Genomic DNA, 13,491 nt, shown 5'->3' with positions numbered 1-13,491 from the left:
TTCTTGATTAGAGAAGTTTCTTTAGCATTTGCTGTAAAGCTGGTTTGGTGGTGCCAAATTCTCATAGCTTTTGCTTGTCTGAAAAGCTTTTGACTTCTCCATTGAATCTGAATGATCCTTGCTGGGTAATCTTGCTTGTAGGTTTTTCTCTTTCATCTCTTTAAATATATCCTGCCACTCCCTTCTGGCCTGCAGAGTATCCACTGAAATATCAGCTGATAACCTTATGCGGATTCCTTTGTATGCTATTTTTTTGTTTTTCTCTTGATGCTTTTAATATTTCTTATTTGAATTTAATTTTTGTTAGTTTAATTAATATGTGTCTTTTTGTGTTTTTCCTCGGGTTTATCCTGTATGGAACTTGCTGTGCTTCCTGGATTTGGGTGACTATGGCCTTTCCCATGCTAGAGAAGTTTTCCACTATAATCTCTTCAAATATTTTCTCAGACCCTTTCTTTTTCTCTTCTTCTTCTGGAACTCCTAGAATTCGTATGTTGGTGCGTTTAGCATTGTCCCAGAGGTCTCTGTGATAGTCTTCAATTCTTTTCATTCTTTTTTCTTTATTCTGCTCCTCGGCAGTTATTTCCACCATTTTGTCTTCCAGCTCATTTATTCATTCTTCTGCCTTGGTTATTTTGTTATTGATTCCTCTAGTGTATTTTTCATTTCAGTTATTTTGTTGTTCATTTCTCTTTGTTTGTTCTTTAGTTCTTCTAGATCTTTGTTAAACATTTCTTGTATTCTCTCAATCTATATTTCCATTCTATTTCCGAGATTCTGTATCATCTTTCTCACTACTCTGAATTCTTTTCCAGGTAGATTGCCTATTTCCTCTCATTTATTTGGTCTTGTAGGTCTTGTACCTTGCTCCTTTATCTGTGACATATTTTTTGCTGTCTCTCTTTTTTTTTTTTTTAATGAGTGGGATTGTGTTTCTGTTTTATTGGTTGTTTGGCATGAAGCTTCCAACACTGGAGTTTGTAGGCTATTGGGTAGAGCTGGGTCTTGGTGCTGAGATGAGGACCTCTGTGAGACCTCACTCTGATGAATATTCCCTGGGGTCTGAGGTTCTCTGTTAGCCCAGTGGTTTGGACCTAGAGCTCCCACCACAGGAGCTTCCGCCTGACCCCGGGCTCGCAAACCAAGATCCTGCAAGCCACATGGGGTGGCCAAAAAAAAAGAGAGAATAACAAGGTAAAAAAATAAATTTAGACTAGGAAACTGACAGATATGTTAGAAAGTATATAAAAATAAAAATATAGATGAATCAACAACCGGAAGGTACATCAGTACCACAATAGGAAGAAAGAGGAAGAGGGGGGAAAAAAACAGTGTGTGTGTGTGTGGGGGAAGGCCTTGGCTGTGGAAGGCGGGGCCTAAGCCAGGGCGAGGTTTGGGCAGTGGGTGGGGCCAATGCTCAGGACCACAGGGCAGGAAAAGGCCATGGGGTCCGTCGGGGGTGGGGTTTAGGCTCAAGAAACAGAAGGGGCCCAGGCATGCCCTCCACCCCCGGTCTCAGAGGGCAGCGGACCTCACCTGGGAGCCCAGCAGGCTTCCTGAGCTCCAATGGGCAGGGCAAACACGCTCCTCTCCTCTCCTGCTCCTCTGGTCTGGGGTCTGGGAGGGCCCCTCCCGCCTGCCTCTCCTGATCTCCCCGGCCTCCCTCCTATGCCCCCAAGGACCCACACAGCCTGGAGGGGGCTTGGAGGGCAGGGTATTGGCCTGGGAGCTCAATAGGCTCCCCGTGCCTGAATGGGTGGGGCAATCGGCCTCCACTCCTCTCCTGCTCCTTCCCAAAGGCCCCTCCCACCTGCCTCTCCTGTTCTCCCCTCTGCCTCCTTCCTATGCCCCCAGTACCCACATGACCTGGAGGGGGCTTTGGAGGGCAGGGGATCTGCCTGGGAGCTCAGCAGGCTTCCCTGGCCTGAGTGGGCAGGGCAAATACCCTCTGCTCCTCTCCTGCTCCTCCCACAGGGCCCCTCCCACCTGCCTCTCCTGATCTCCCCAGCCTCCCTCCTATGACCCAAGGACCCACATGGCCTGGATGGGGCTTTGGAGTGGGGGGAACCGGCTTGGGTGCTCAGCAGGCTCCCTGGCCCAAGTGGGCCAGGCAATTGCCCTCCACTCCTCTCCCGCTCTTCCTGGAGAGTCCCTCCCACCTGCCTCTTATGACCTCCCCAGCCTCAGGGGTGCCGATCCTTTCTGGCCTCCACTTCTCCTCCCCTCTCAGTCCCCCTATGTGCTACCGGTTCAATCTGGGGTTGCTCCCATCCCCTTGGGCATCAGAGTCCTCCACTGGCAGCCAGCAGGCACCCTGGTTGTGGGGAGATGCTAACTCCGCGTCTTCCCACACAGCCATCTTGACTCCACCTCAAAGCTTCTCTTTTTTCGTTTACTTCACCTGCATTTACTAGTTGGACCAAATGAGGAAATGTTCCCTCTAGAAGCATTTTCAACACGAAAATGAATGCCTTCCTTCTTTGCTTTAACTGTATTTTTAAAAATTAAGTCTCATGAGGAACTACTCACTCTAGAAGACTCATTAGATCTAAAACTCAGTCCTCTGTTATGAAATAAGTAGCTCTAGCTGGAAGCCAAACACCTGTAGATTCAGAATCTTGATAACTGCACATAAAGCAAGCAATATTCAAGTCGAAAACCAGACTTTCAATATCACTTCTTTAAATATTAGAATGTTAAATATAATTTTCTTATTGTTAAATGAATTTTAAGATGAACTATTATAAACTTTTACATTTACTGTAAAATGAAACATGAGTCTGAAAGATTTTATCTTTTCTTGAGGCAAGAGTATGTATTGAAAATGAAAAGGCTATGAACTCTGAAATTATGAGCTTGTATAAGTAACCAAAAGCTTAAATAAGGAGCAGAATTTTCATGTAATTGTCAGACAAAGTCAGACTGTTGATCATAACTAAGTTTCCTTAAATTCAACATAAAATAAAAGCATCTTAGAGACTTCAACTTTTCCTTTAAGATTCTCAATATAAACTCTACATAATAAAACATCTGAAGTCTCAAGTTTTATAAAGCCAGAATTATACTGACAACCCTACACAAGCCATCAACAAAAGGTTTTATTAGTTATTGTCATACTTGCAGTTGAAGACAGAGAGAAGGTTCAATAAATGTGTAACCTAATGATTATGTATATTAATGGGAAATGTAGTTGCATCTAGTTTACCAATCATCTCTGATCAACAGGCACAAATTGCTTGGAGATAGTTTTATAAAATAGTTCCTGCTGAGAAGTATGATATAGGAGCATTTTAGTATGCTATCACACTCAGTAAGACATAATTTACATTTGGTTTAATTAATCTGATAAAAATATTATGACCATTTGAATTAAGAGTAGCAATGCCGAAAGATAACGTGTCAAAAGAATCTAACATAATATGTCAAAACCTTTGAATTTTTGGCATGCATTTTTATATACTTTTTTGTGGATAGCCACATAGTTTGGCAATTCATAACATCTCAGGTAGATACAGATATGAGAACAGGTACAAGTAAAGATATGTACATGTAGATATAAATATAGATATATACCTAGAGAGACACACACACACACACACGGCAAAAACACCCCAAAAATGAAAAGACATATGTAATACAATGTAGGTCAAACAAAAGGCTTAACACAAAAAGCTCTTAACAAATGATGAAGATGAGCAACTCCTTAGAAAAAAAGTGTACTTTTCATTAATGAGACTGAGAAAAGACCAAAAAGTTTCATAAACCTCTGTTAGAATGACAGTGTGGAAACAGTATACACTGCTACAGCCATTTAGGGGGGCATTTTGACATCCCTTAATATTTTGAAGATATTTATACCCTTTGATCTAGCAATCCTTTTGCTAGGAATTTATTTTATATATACTCACCCAAGTCATGAAAAATGCCACTAAAAAGGTGTTTATTACAAAAAGTATTCACACAAGCAAAGGATTAAAATTAACCAAAAGTCCACAGAGAAATGTGGCAGACCATATTTTCCAAAGATGGCTATAACAAGATCCCACCCACAGCCTCACCGCATACTCTTATTCAAGGTTACCTGCTTAGCAGGTGCTTAGGGATCAGAATTTTGAACTTATACCTGAAAAATCCCACCACAAGCACCACCAAAAAAAAAAAAAAAAGAAAAAAGCAGCTTTAAAAATAAAATAGCAAGAGTTTAGAAATTTTCTTGCAATTACAATCAATTGGAGATTCTCCTAGTTACAGCAGCCAAATGGGAAATTTAAACCAACATCAACAAAACTGTGTGATATATAGTATTAGTCATGAAACATAACTAATTGGTCATAAAACAATAAGCCAACAAATGACAAACAAACAAAACAAATGCACACACAAGGGAAATAAAGCTGTTCCTTTCCCACCCTTTTCTCAAATAGCCAGATCTGTATTCCTTCAGACATCTACACAAATCAATGAAACACAAGAACCTGTTTCAATAAACCACCACTGAGTATGACATAAAAATGAAGCTAGAGTTAACCACGGAAACTGCTGACCTGTGTCTCACTGTGAAGGTGCTCAGCACACAGGTACTACCACCCCTACTAAGAGGGAGCTCCCATTGCTCTTCCCGTTGACTCAACTATGCCTGCACATCAGTATTGTTCAGAAAATACCATAAATCCTGTCCTAGTCAAAAGGGCTTCCAAGCAGATTGATGGTTACTCAAAAACACAGAATCCTAAACAAAGAACTACATATAAGCCAGCAATTTCACTCCTAGGTATATATCCAAAAGAATTAAAAATGGGCTCAAACAGACGTTTGTATATAGTAGCATTACTCACAATAGCCAACCCAACAGTGGAAACAACCTAAGTATCTGATAGAGACTGGATAAACAAACTGGGGTGTATCTACACAATAGATATTATTCGGGCATAAAAAGAAATGAAACCGTGATACATGCTACAACACGAATGGACCCGGAAAACATTATGCTAAGTGAAATAAGCCAGACACAAAAGGACAAATATTCTGTGATTCAACTTTTATGAAGTATCTAGAAGAGGAAAATTCAGAGAGACAGAAAGTAAATTAGAGGTTACCAAGGGGGAGTTACGGCTTAATATATAAGGTATAGAGTTACGGTTTGGGGTGATGAAAACATTTTGGAAATAGACAGTGGTGAAGGCTGCACAAGACTGTCAATATAATTTATGCCATTAATGCAGTGTGTGGTGTGTTTGCTAATTTTTTAAAGCAATTTTTAATTCTCTTAGGTATATAGAACACAACATTTGAGTTTAACAAAACAACTGAAAGTATAAGCTTTACTAGCAAAAGACCTAAACAAAAAAAATCTCATATTTCTTACTCTAGTAATTAGTAGAGTCAGAAACATACCCAATATTTTGATATAACTCCTAAAGATTTAGTTGTAAAGTGACTATAACATATTTACTCTTTTTAAAATACACCAAACTGCAACCTACAACCTGCTACCATATTACAAAAAGAAAAACTAAAGTCCTTAGATGTAGGTTATTGAAAATCAGAGCAAAAAAAAAAAAATTCTGAAGACATACCTTCAATACTTGGCTGCATTTCTTCTGTTTTTGGAACAAAAATTCTGATTACACTTGTGTTGATATAAATCAAAGGTAAATTGCGTGAAGTCAGCGTATGGGTCCTCATGGGCTGACCAGGAGATTTTCTTTTCTCTTTTTGGGTCCTGGGTAGTTTTGCTTGAAATATACTTGCAATGGCATTAAGTAAAGGAAAACAAAGGACAATATCAAAGGCTTGTGCTGAAAGAAGTATTTCATGAAGAAAATGAGGGGAACCATCTGTTAAACCTTCAGGTAACTTATGAAAACTTCTTCGCTCATTTCTTGATGTTAACTTGTGGCGAACATTTTTTGTTACAGCTTTTGTATATGTCAAAGAGAGAAATCCATGCTGCTGATGAGAGCCATCTAGAAGTTTTGCAGTTGTCTGTTCCAGAAAAAGGAAATCACAATACATGTTTATTAAAAAAAGGGGAAAAAACACAAAACAAACTATTTGAAAGCAGAAAACAATCTCGGTTGATACTTTAATCTTTTATCACGTCCACACTTTTTTTTTTCATGACTGGTCAGCTGTTTATTACAAATAAAAAAATAAAAGCATACTTCTTAATGAGCACATTACTGATCAATTCCATAAACAGGGCAAAAGCCTCTAAGACAAAATGACTGAACTTGAAGTTAGGAATCCTGAATTGTAGTTCTAGATCTTGAGTGAGGTAATTAACCTCTTTGTGCTTGTTTCTATAATTTCTACTTTTTCTGTAACGTTCAGAATTTAGAACAGATCATATCTAGATTTATCTTTTCATTCTTGATAATTTTTCATTAAGAGTAGTAATATGCCGTCATAATTTGGGTCAGAGAGGGGTTTTCTACGCACGCGAAATTGAAATACCATGTTATGTATTTCCATTTGTGAAATGGAACCAATAGTTTTCCTGAACCAATTACTGTACATAAAATTCTAATTTGCATATTACTCAAAATAAAATTAGAGTTAAGTTGTTATATTCCACATTCCCAACCCCTCTTCCCAAGGCCTGATGAAGATTTTTAGGTATTAGAGTCCAAAGAGTGATGTTAAGAGAGGAAGTGAACCGAGGAAGAAGAAAAAGAAGGAAATACATTCACATAAAAAAGAAAAAAGTTAGAAGTAGCAAAGCAGCAATGTGTTTGAGCCTGTTATCCCATCACTAGTAAACCTCTTCTACTTCCATTTTTTCCTCTCATTTTGTTGCCTATCACCTAATGAAAAGAAAATAGTATGAAATTCAGTTTTTACTGTTACTTTTGTTTTTAACCTGGACTTTATAATGAAGAAAGGTGAGATAAAATTTACCTTTGCATATGTTTTTTTCTCAAAGTTAATTTTCTCCCCATTAAAAAAAACTTGGAAAGTAGGCATTACATGAATATGCAATATAATCACTTTTCATATAATTGTCCTGCCCTTAAAGCATTTTTTACTATTTCCAACTTTCTCACTGCCTCTTATCTAACTTCCCTTTCTTTTTGCTTTCTACACTCAAAATCAAAGGAAATACAGTAAAACAAGAAAAAGTGATCCCAGTCTTATCGCTATGATGCTAGATTGCAGGCAACAGTGGATGGAGAAGGGTGCTGTGGTATGGCCCCAATGGAAGAGGCCACAGCAACAGTGTCTCTAGGTGTCTCAACCAGGAATTAGGGTGGGGAGGGGTAGAATCAACCACTAATCTAAATAACCCACCTCAAATCTTAATTAATGGCAACATTTGAATCCTGGAAATAGTATAAAAAGTGTTTCAATGTATAAATGTTTTGATTTGGGAAAGATATTTTTAAACATATTGAATGTAGGTACTCTTGAAAGGTCAACACCCATGAGAGCAAGTGTGTTGAACTGCTATATCCCTAACTCCCCTAATAAAAGGCGGGAAAAATTAAAGAATGAATGAATACTAACTGGAGTTGAGATAATATAAATATTACTTTTCATGTAGTAATAATCAATATTTTATACTATTTAAAGTGAAAAGTTAGAAAGCAATGATGATTACTGAAATGTTAAGAAAATTTAAAAATTTAGAAAAATTGATAAAATTTTAAAGGGCATTAACATGGTATCTTAAATGGGAGTGAAATCCAAAAGGGAGGGGATATATGTATATGTATGGCTGATTCATTTTGCTGTGCAGTAGAAGCTAACACTGTAAAGCAACTATACTCCAATAAAAATTAATTTTAAAAAACTCAAAAAAAGGGGCATTAACAATAATTTTGGTTTTCTTTCATGAATACATGTTAAAATAAAGAAAGTTCCTCATGGATGCTAATGAACAATTGAAGAGAAGAAAATAAATCTAAACAGAGCTTCCACTAACATAAAAAATTTTCCAGACTAGACTAGAAAAAATTCAAAATCAGAAACTAGTATTTGCTATGCAAATACAATGTTAAACACTAGATCTAAGAACGCAATTATTTAAAATATTTGGCTAATTTTTACACTCTTTTTAAAGATATATGTCTTAAATTCCTTTTGAGCTACAGAAAAGGGGAAGGAAAGAAATACTAGTTTACACATGCTAAGAAAATGTCTAATAATGTTTGCACTGATTTAATAGTTTCTTAAGAAAACTGCTATTACCATTGTGATAATCTGCTCTTAACATTTAAAAATTACATGCATTTTTATTGACTTTAAAAATGTCACTTAAAAGAACTTGCTTAATAACATATTCAGATATTTTGTACCACTAGGGGAAAAAAGGTTCTAAACTTCTAAAACCCACTGATATACAGTCTACCGTTCATCTTCCGTCCAGTACATGACAGACGTACAGCCTTGTCCAGATATAACAGGCACCAAATAAGGTACTTGGAGTTAGTTCTGAGAAGGAAATGGTATAATAATAGGGAAAAAAAGCAATGTAAGGAAGAATCATAAAAGGAATGACAAAAGCAGTATGGTCAACTCTTGATCATTCAATACATGTATAATTTAACAAGCATATTCAACATCCTACTTTGATTTTCTAATGCTGATGGTAAAAGTAGTTTATATTCACAAAACCAGAATGACAAATAGCATACTCAAGTAACCCAGAAACAAATTATAGTGAAAACCAGTCTATGATTTAAGAATACATTATAGTTCATTTACAAAGTGAATGATACAGAGGAAGATGAAAATCAAGAGTTGACTCTATGGATAGTTCAATTCCTTCTCTGGGTTCCTGTTAATGGGAGTTCTGTAGCATAATTTAAAAATGATTTCTTACAGAAGGAAAGAAGCCAGAGCAATTACTGAAAGGGTCCTGCTTGCTGATGGGTCGAACCAACAAGGTGCGTCTGTTCAGCTTGTCAGTACAGGAAAGGAAGACACCTCCACATTGCCCCAGAGACCAACACTCTTCCCCAAGGCTTGAGGTGATGGACAGGAGCAAAGAAGGTGAAAAGACAAAAAGCAATAAAAGCCATAAGCAAAAAAATCTGGATAGTTTTAATTCTGCTCAAGTTTGCATAGGTTTAGGTTTGAGCCACTGCTAGGTATGGCCTCTGCCTGGACCATCTTCTGCAAAAGCATTGTTAATGGAAGTAAACAAAAAATAGTTGCTTTTAATGTAAATGACTACTTTTAATTTATAATAAAGAACAATCCAACATGAACTCACTTATGAACAGGAAAAACTTCTAAAAGGTCAACATAATAATACATTAATGGTAAAGTATATTAATAAAAGCAATCCTACCTTTGTGTTATTGAAAAATTTACTTAATTGCTCTAACAGGAAAATGGATACAAAACACAAGCAGCTTAAAGGAAGTAATAGTTTTATTTTATAATGTAATATTGGAAGAAAAGGTCAAAAAGAATTTACTGAGCTCTAATTCTTGTAACCATTAGTCTCGTTGCATGAAAGAACAAAGAAAAACAGTTTATAATATATTTTTTAAAAATCATAATTACTAAATGAGTCTCACCACAGGTTTTTCTTTGCACTGTAGAAATACTCCTTCAAAATGTCCTGACTGCCAACCTTCCCCTGGCCTGGAAAACATAAGTTCACCTTATCTGTTCTCTTCAATTTTTCTGAGTTAAAAAAATTGAGCATATATAACTATTTCAAGTAGTTCTGATGTAAACAACACTACACTGAACTAAAACGTGGATCTGACAATGCAATCAATAGAACAATTTACATTAGCACCACACCCTGGTAGTTCTTCAGAGAAGCATTTGTCTTAATGATAAATTCTATATTTACGAAGGTTATTTTTCTTTCTCACCCATGAGACTCTAAGGTCCATAAGGACATGGTTTATGTCTGTTTTTGTTAAACACTATATTCCTAGTGCTTAGCATAGTGCTTGGGACATAATATACATTCAGTAAATATTTTGATTAAATGAATGAATAAATTATCTAAATATTTAAAACTTACATAAATTTAACAGTAAAATCATTGATAATCTAGAACATAAATTGTAATATTCACATAATCAAGAAATGATTTCAGCAATAAAATAAAATTCATGTATCACTTGCTAGGATCATTTTGATATAGAGATATACCATTCAGAAGAAACTGAAGAGCTAACCATTCCATTATCAAAAATCAATTAATGATTCACTGTTACTACAACAAAAACAATTATCATACACTTGGTAAAATAATACTATTATAACAGGTCTTAATATAAACCCAACAAAATATTTTGACCATCACAGTTATGACATAATTTTTTGGCTGTGACAGAGTTGAGAGCTGTTTACATGAACAATATGATATGTATAATAAAGAATGAAAGTTCGAATGTTTTTAATGCAGAATTAGAAACCCGTTAAATAAAAAAGACTTTGGGGCTTCCCTGGTGGCACAGTGGTTGAGAGTCTGCCTGCTGATGCAGGGGACACGGGTTCGTGCCCCGGTCCGGGAAGATCCCACATGCCGCGGAGCGGCTGGGCCCGTGAGCCATGGCCGCTGAGCCTGCGCGTCGGAGCCTGTGCTCCGCAACGGGAGAGGCCACAACAGTGAGAGGCCCGCGTACCGCAACAACAACAAAAAAGACTTCGGCTTTTAGAGTATATAATGCATCAATAAAGGTACAGAAACATGTGTACTTCTGCAGACACTTAATTGCTGAATGAATAAATATTATGAATCCAGGAGAAAAAGGACTGTAAGGCTGTTTCTTTGCCAAAATACTATGAAGTAGAAAATACGATGCTGTTTAAAAAATAATTTTACAAAAGCATGTGTGAGTTTTATGGTATGTGAATTACATTTCAGTTAAAAAAAACTCAATTCCAGGGTAGTGTTATAAAACAAAAAAAACCTCCTAAAAGCATTCGTATTTTTATTTTGGAAAAATTAATAATAAAATTGCTATATATCTTTATGAAGATATCTAAAACATTACTTTTTTACTACCATTACTTATTATTATAAACAAATCATATTTACTTATAATCTACTTTTGGTAGAAATTTATTAGGAAGGAAAAATGTGATTCTAGGAACATCCACCACATGTTCATTAATCATCTGTGAGATAAGAAAAGTACTCAAAGTTGTAAGGAACATGAGATGCTGCTCCATTTCAATCTATGGTATAGGGAATGGATGAGGAGTATTCATCAAAAACCAGAGCCATTAACTGTGTCCCAGACATCTTGGCAAATATACAACATGCATAACAAATTGTGAGGTGATTAGTAAAAGCAGCTTATTTCATTTAATATGGCAGTGTGGATATTTATGAACAGATTTGCCTTCTTAGAAAGCAAAACTTTATTATATTCCATATATGAATGAATACCAAGTAAAATTAACCAATATATCTTTTAAGAACCATCTTTGGGAATATGTACAGTATTTTTTTAAAAATTAAGGAATCAAATTAAAATATAAAAATTCTTTTATAGACTTTGTTCAAGGAAAATATAGCTTTTCCCATATTCATTATTCATTAATTACCTGCTTCTATAGTGATCAATATTGAAACTTTCTATTTTACATTTCACTTTTGTGTACACATCCTGGACATCTATGGAAGCACTGAGATCTTCTAGTTCACTGACCATACAAAGTTCTGCAATAAGAAGCAAATATTAATATCAGTATAGGGTTCACAATCAATATTAAAACTTTCTATTTACATTTAATGTTAGCATGTATATCCTTGACATCTACAGAGGGACTAAGACTTTCTGTTCATTAACCACATAAGATTCTAAAATAATAAGGAAAATTAATATCAGTATAGGCCTCAAAATTAAGATACGATGCTTATTTCAAAACAGGGGAAATCCCAGTTAATGTATGAAGTGCTACATCTAATATCAGTCAACAGTCTTTGCAATACATTTAGTGATATGACCAATGAAGAAATTACCTCATGGCTTTTGAAGTGAATTTTAATACAAATAAGACAAAATTTAGGTATTATAGTCAACATGTTAGTATTACTAATAGAAATCACTTGAGTTAGACTTAATGATTGATTTAAATGCCAATGATAAATAAAACTAAGTCTCCAATTTCTTCTAAAAATAGTGTTTAATATTTTATCTTTTCAGTAGAAAAGTAATCCTGTACCTGTGCCTTTATTTTCAGGATCTGGAGCAAAGAGCTTTATAGTAATTTTGGGGAGCACCCACTGCATCCACAGACTAACACGACCACTGGATCCACCAATATTACTTGTAGTTTGTTCCAAGGTAACAGAATCGGAGAATGGTGAATCATCAACTGCTTGTACAGAATCTCCCTGGGATGAGCAATAACAACAATACTTTGTAACATAAATAAAAATAACTAAAAATATATAATTTAAAATCTGTAATTACTGCTTATAACTTATCATATATGATAATGCAAATCATAACTGTTTATATATAATGCCAGTAATATAAGCATACACTAATCATATGGTTTTCATAGTTACAGTGTACATGCATGCCATTCCAGTTCCTCTAAATGAGTTAGGATCATACCAATGAGTATTTCCTTATAGAGTAGCTATAGCCAAGGGCCAAACTGGGCTCTATTTTTGGAAATAAAGTCTTACTACCTCACAGCCACATCCAATCATTTATCTATTGCCTATGACTACTGATTAGCAGAGTTAAGTAGCTGCTTTAGAGCTGCTATGATCCACAAAGCCTACAATATTTACTATCTTGTCATTTATGGAAAAAGTTTGTCTACCCCTGCTATGGTGTATTTATGTATGAATATATAATAACCATAGTAAAACACAGCATAATCACCATGATTTAAGAAACAGCAAAACATTCATCATGCCTCACATATTTTAATATTAAGGAGACATTTAAAAGCAGATTCGACAACAGATTTTTTAAATGATTTATATGGTTAAAAGTCTCTTAATTAGAGGTACAGAGCATGAGTGTGTGTGTGTGTGTGTGTGTGTGTGTGTGTGTGTGTGTGTTATGGTTATCTTTACAGAAATATATTCGGCAATTTATACATATCCTACAGAAAGGTACAATAAAAATGATAACAATGAAACAAAATGTAAGTAAAATGAGCAGGTTTTTGATAAATACTTCTTAGCTCAAGAAATTTTCCCAGGTTAATATTCAATGTTTTGCACATTTGAGATGGTATTATTTTGTAATTTGATGTACTTCAGAGTGTATCTCCAGCCCAATAAGAGGCAGCTGAAGCCCAAGAATATAACCCTTGGATCACAGACCTCAGCCCAGAAGAAGGGAATCTTGCAGCTTCAGAGAACCTGCCATACATGCTGGCCCCAAACCTTCATCAGAGCATAAGCTTATTCAGTTCAACAAATACATACTGAATTCTGGATATGTATAAGGTCCTAAATTTGGTACTAATAAACTTTCTGTAAAAGGTCTGTTGGGTTGTTTTTTAATCTTTTCAGCAGGTGAAAATAAATCCTGGTTTGAAGATGAA

At 35.6% G+C, this 13,491-nt stretch overlaps 1 protein-coding gene across 10 annotated transcripts in view; it reads right to left on the bottom strand.

Moving 5' to 3' along the window:
* Window positions 1–13,491, bottom strand: part of VPS13B (vacuolar protein sorting 13 homolog B) — an 808,377-nt gene that overhangs the window by 381,696 nt on the left and 413,190 nt on the right. For 7 of the 10 annotated variants that reach the window (XM_082859134.1, XM_082859132.1, XM_082859133.1 and 4 more), the window contains 4 exons: window positions 12,145–12,316; window positions 11,524–11,638; window positions 8,825–8,966; window positions 5,577–5,985 (listed from right to left, as the gene is read on the bottom strand). In XM_082859134.1, the coding sequence (XP_082715260.1) occupies window positions 5,577–5,985; window positions 8,825–8,966; window positions 11,524–11,638; window positions 12,145–12,316 (838 nt within the window). Of the gene's footprint in view, window positions 1–5,576; window positions 5,986–8,824; window positions 8,967–9,527; window positions 9,637–11,523; window positions 11,639–12,144; window positions 12,317–13,491 lie in introns of those variants that run through there. The other 3 variants (XM_082859137.1, XR_014326885.1, XM_082859131.1) reach the window with 3 other exon arrangements.

Source organism: Leucopleurus acutus, assembly GCF_964270905.1.
Source record: "Leucopleurus acutus genome assembly, chromosome: 17".
Lineage (NCBI taxonomy): Eukaryota > Metazoa > Chordata > Mammalia > Artiodactyla > Delphinidae > Leucopleurus > Leucopleurus acutus.
The sequence above is the reverse complement of the archived record's forward strand: the minus strand, read 5'-3'. Positions and strand labels throughout refer to the sequence as shown.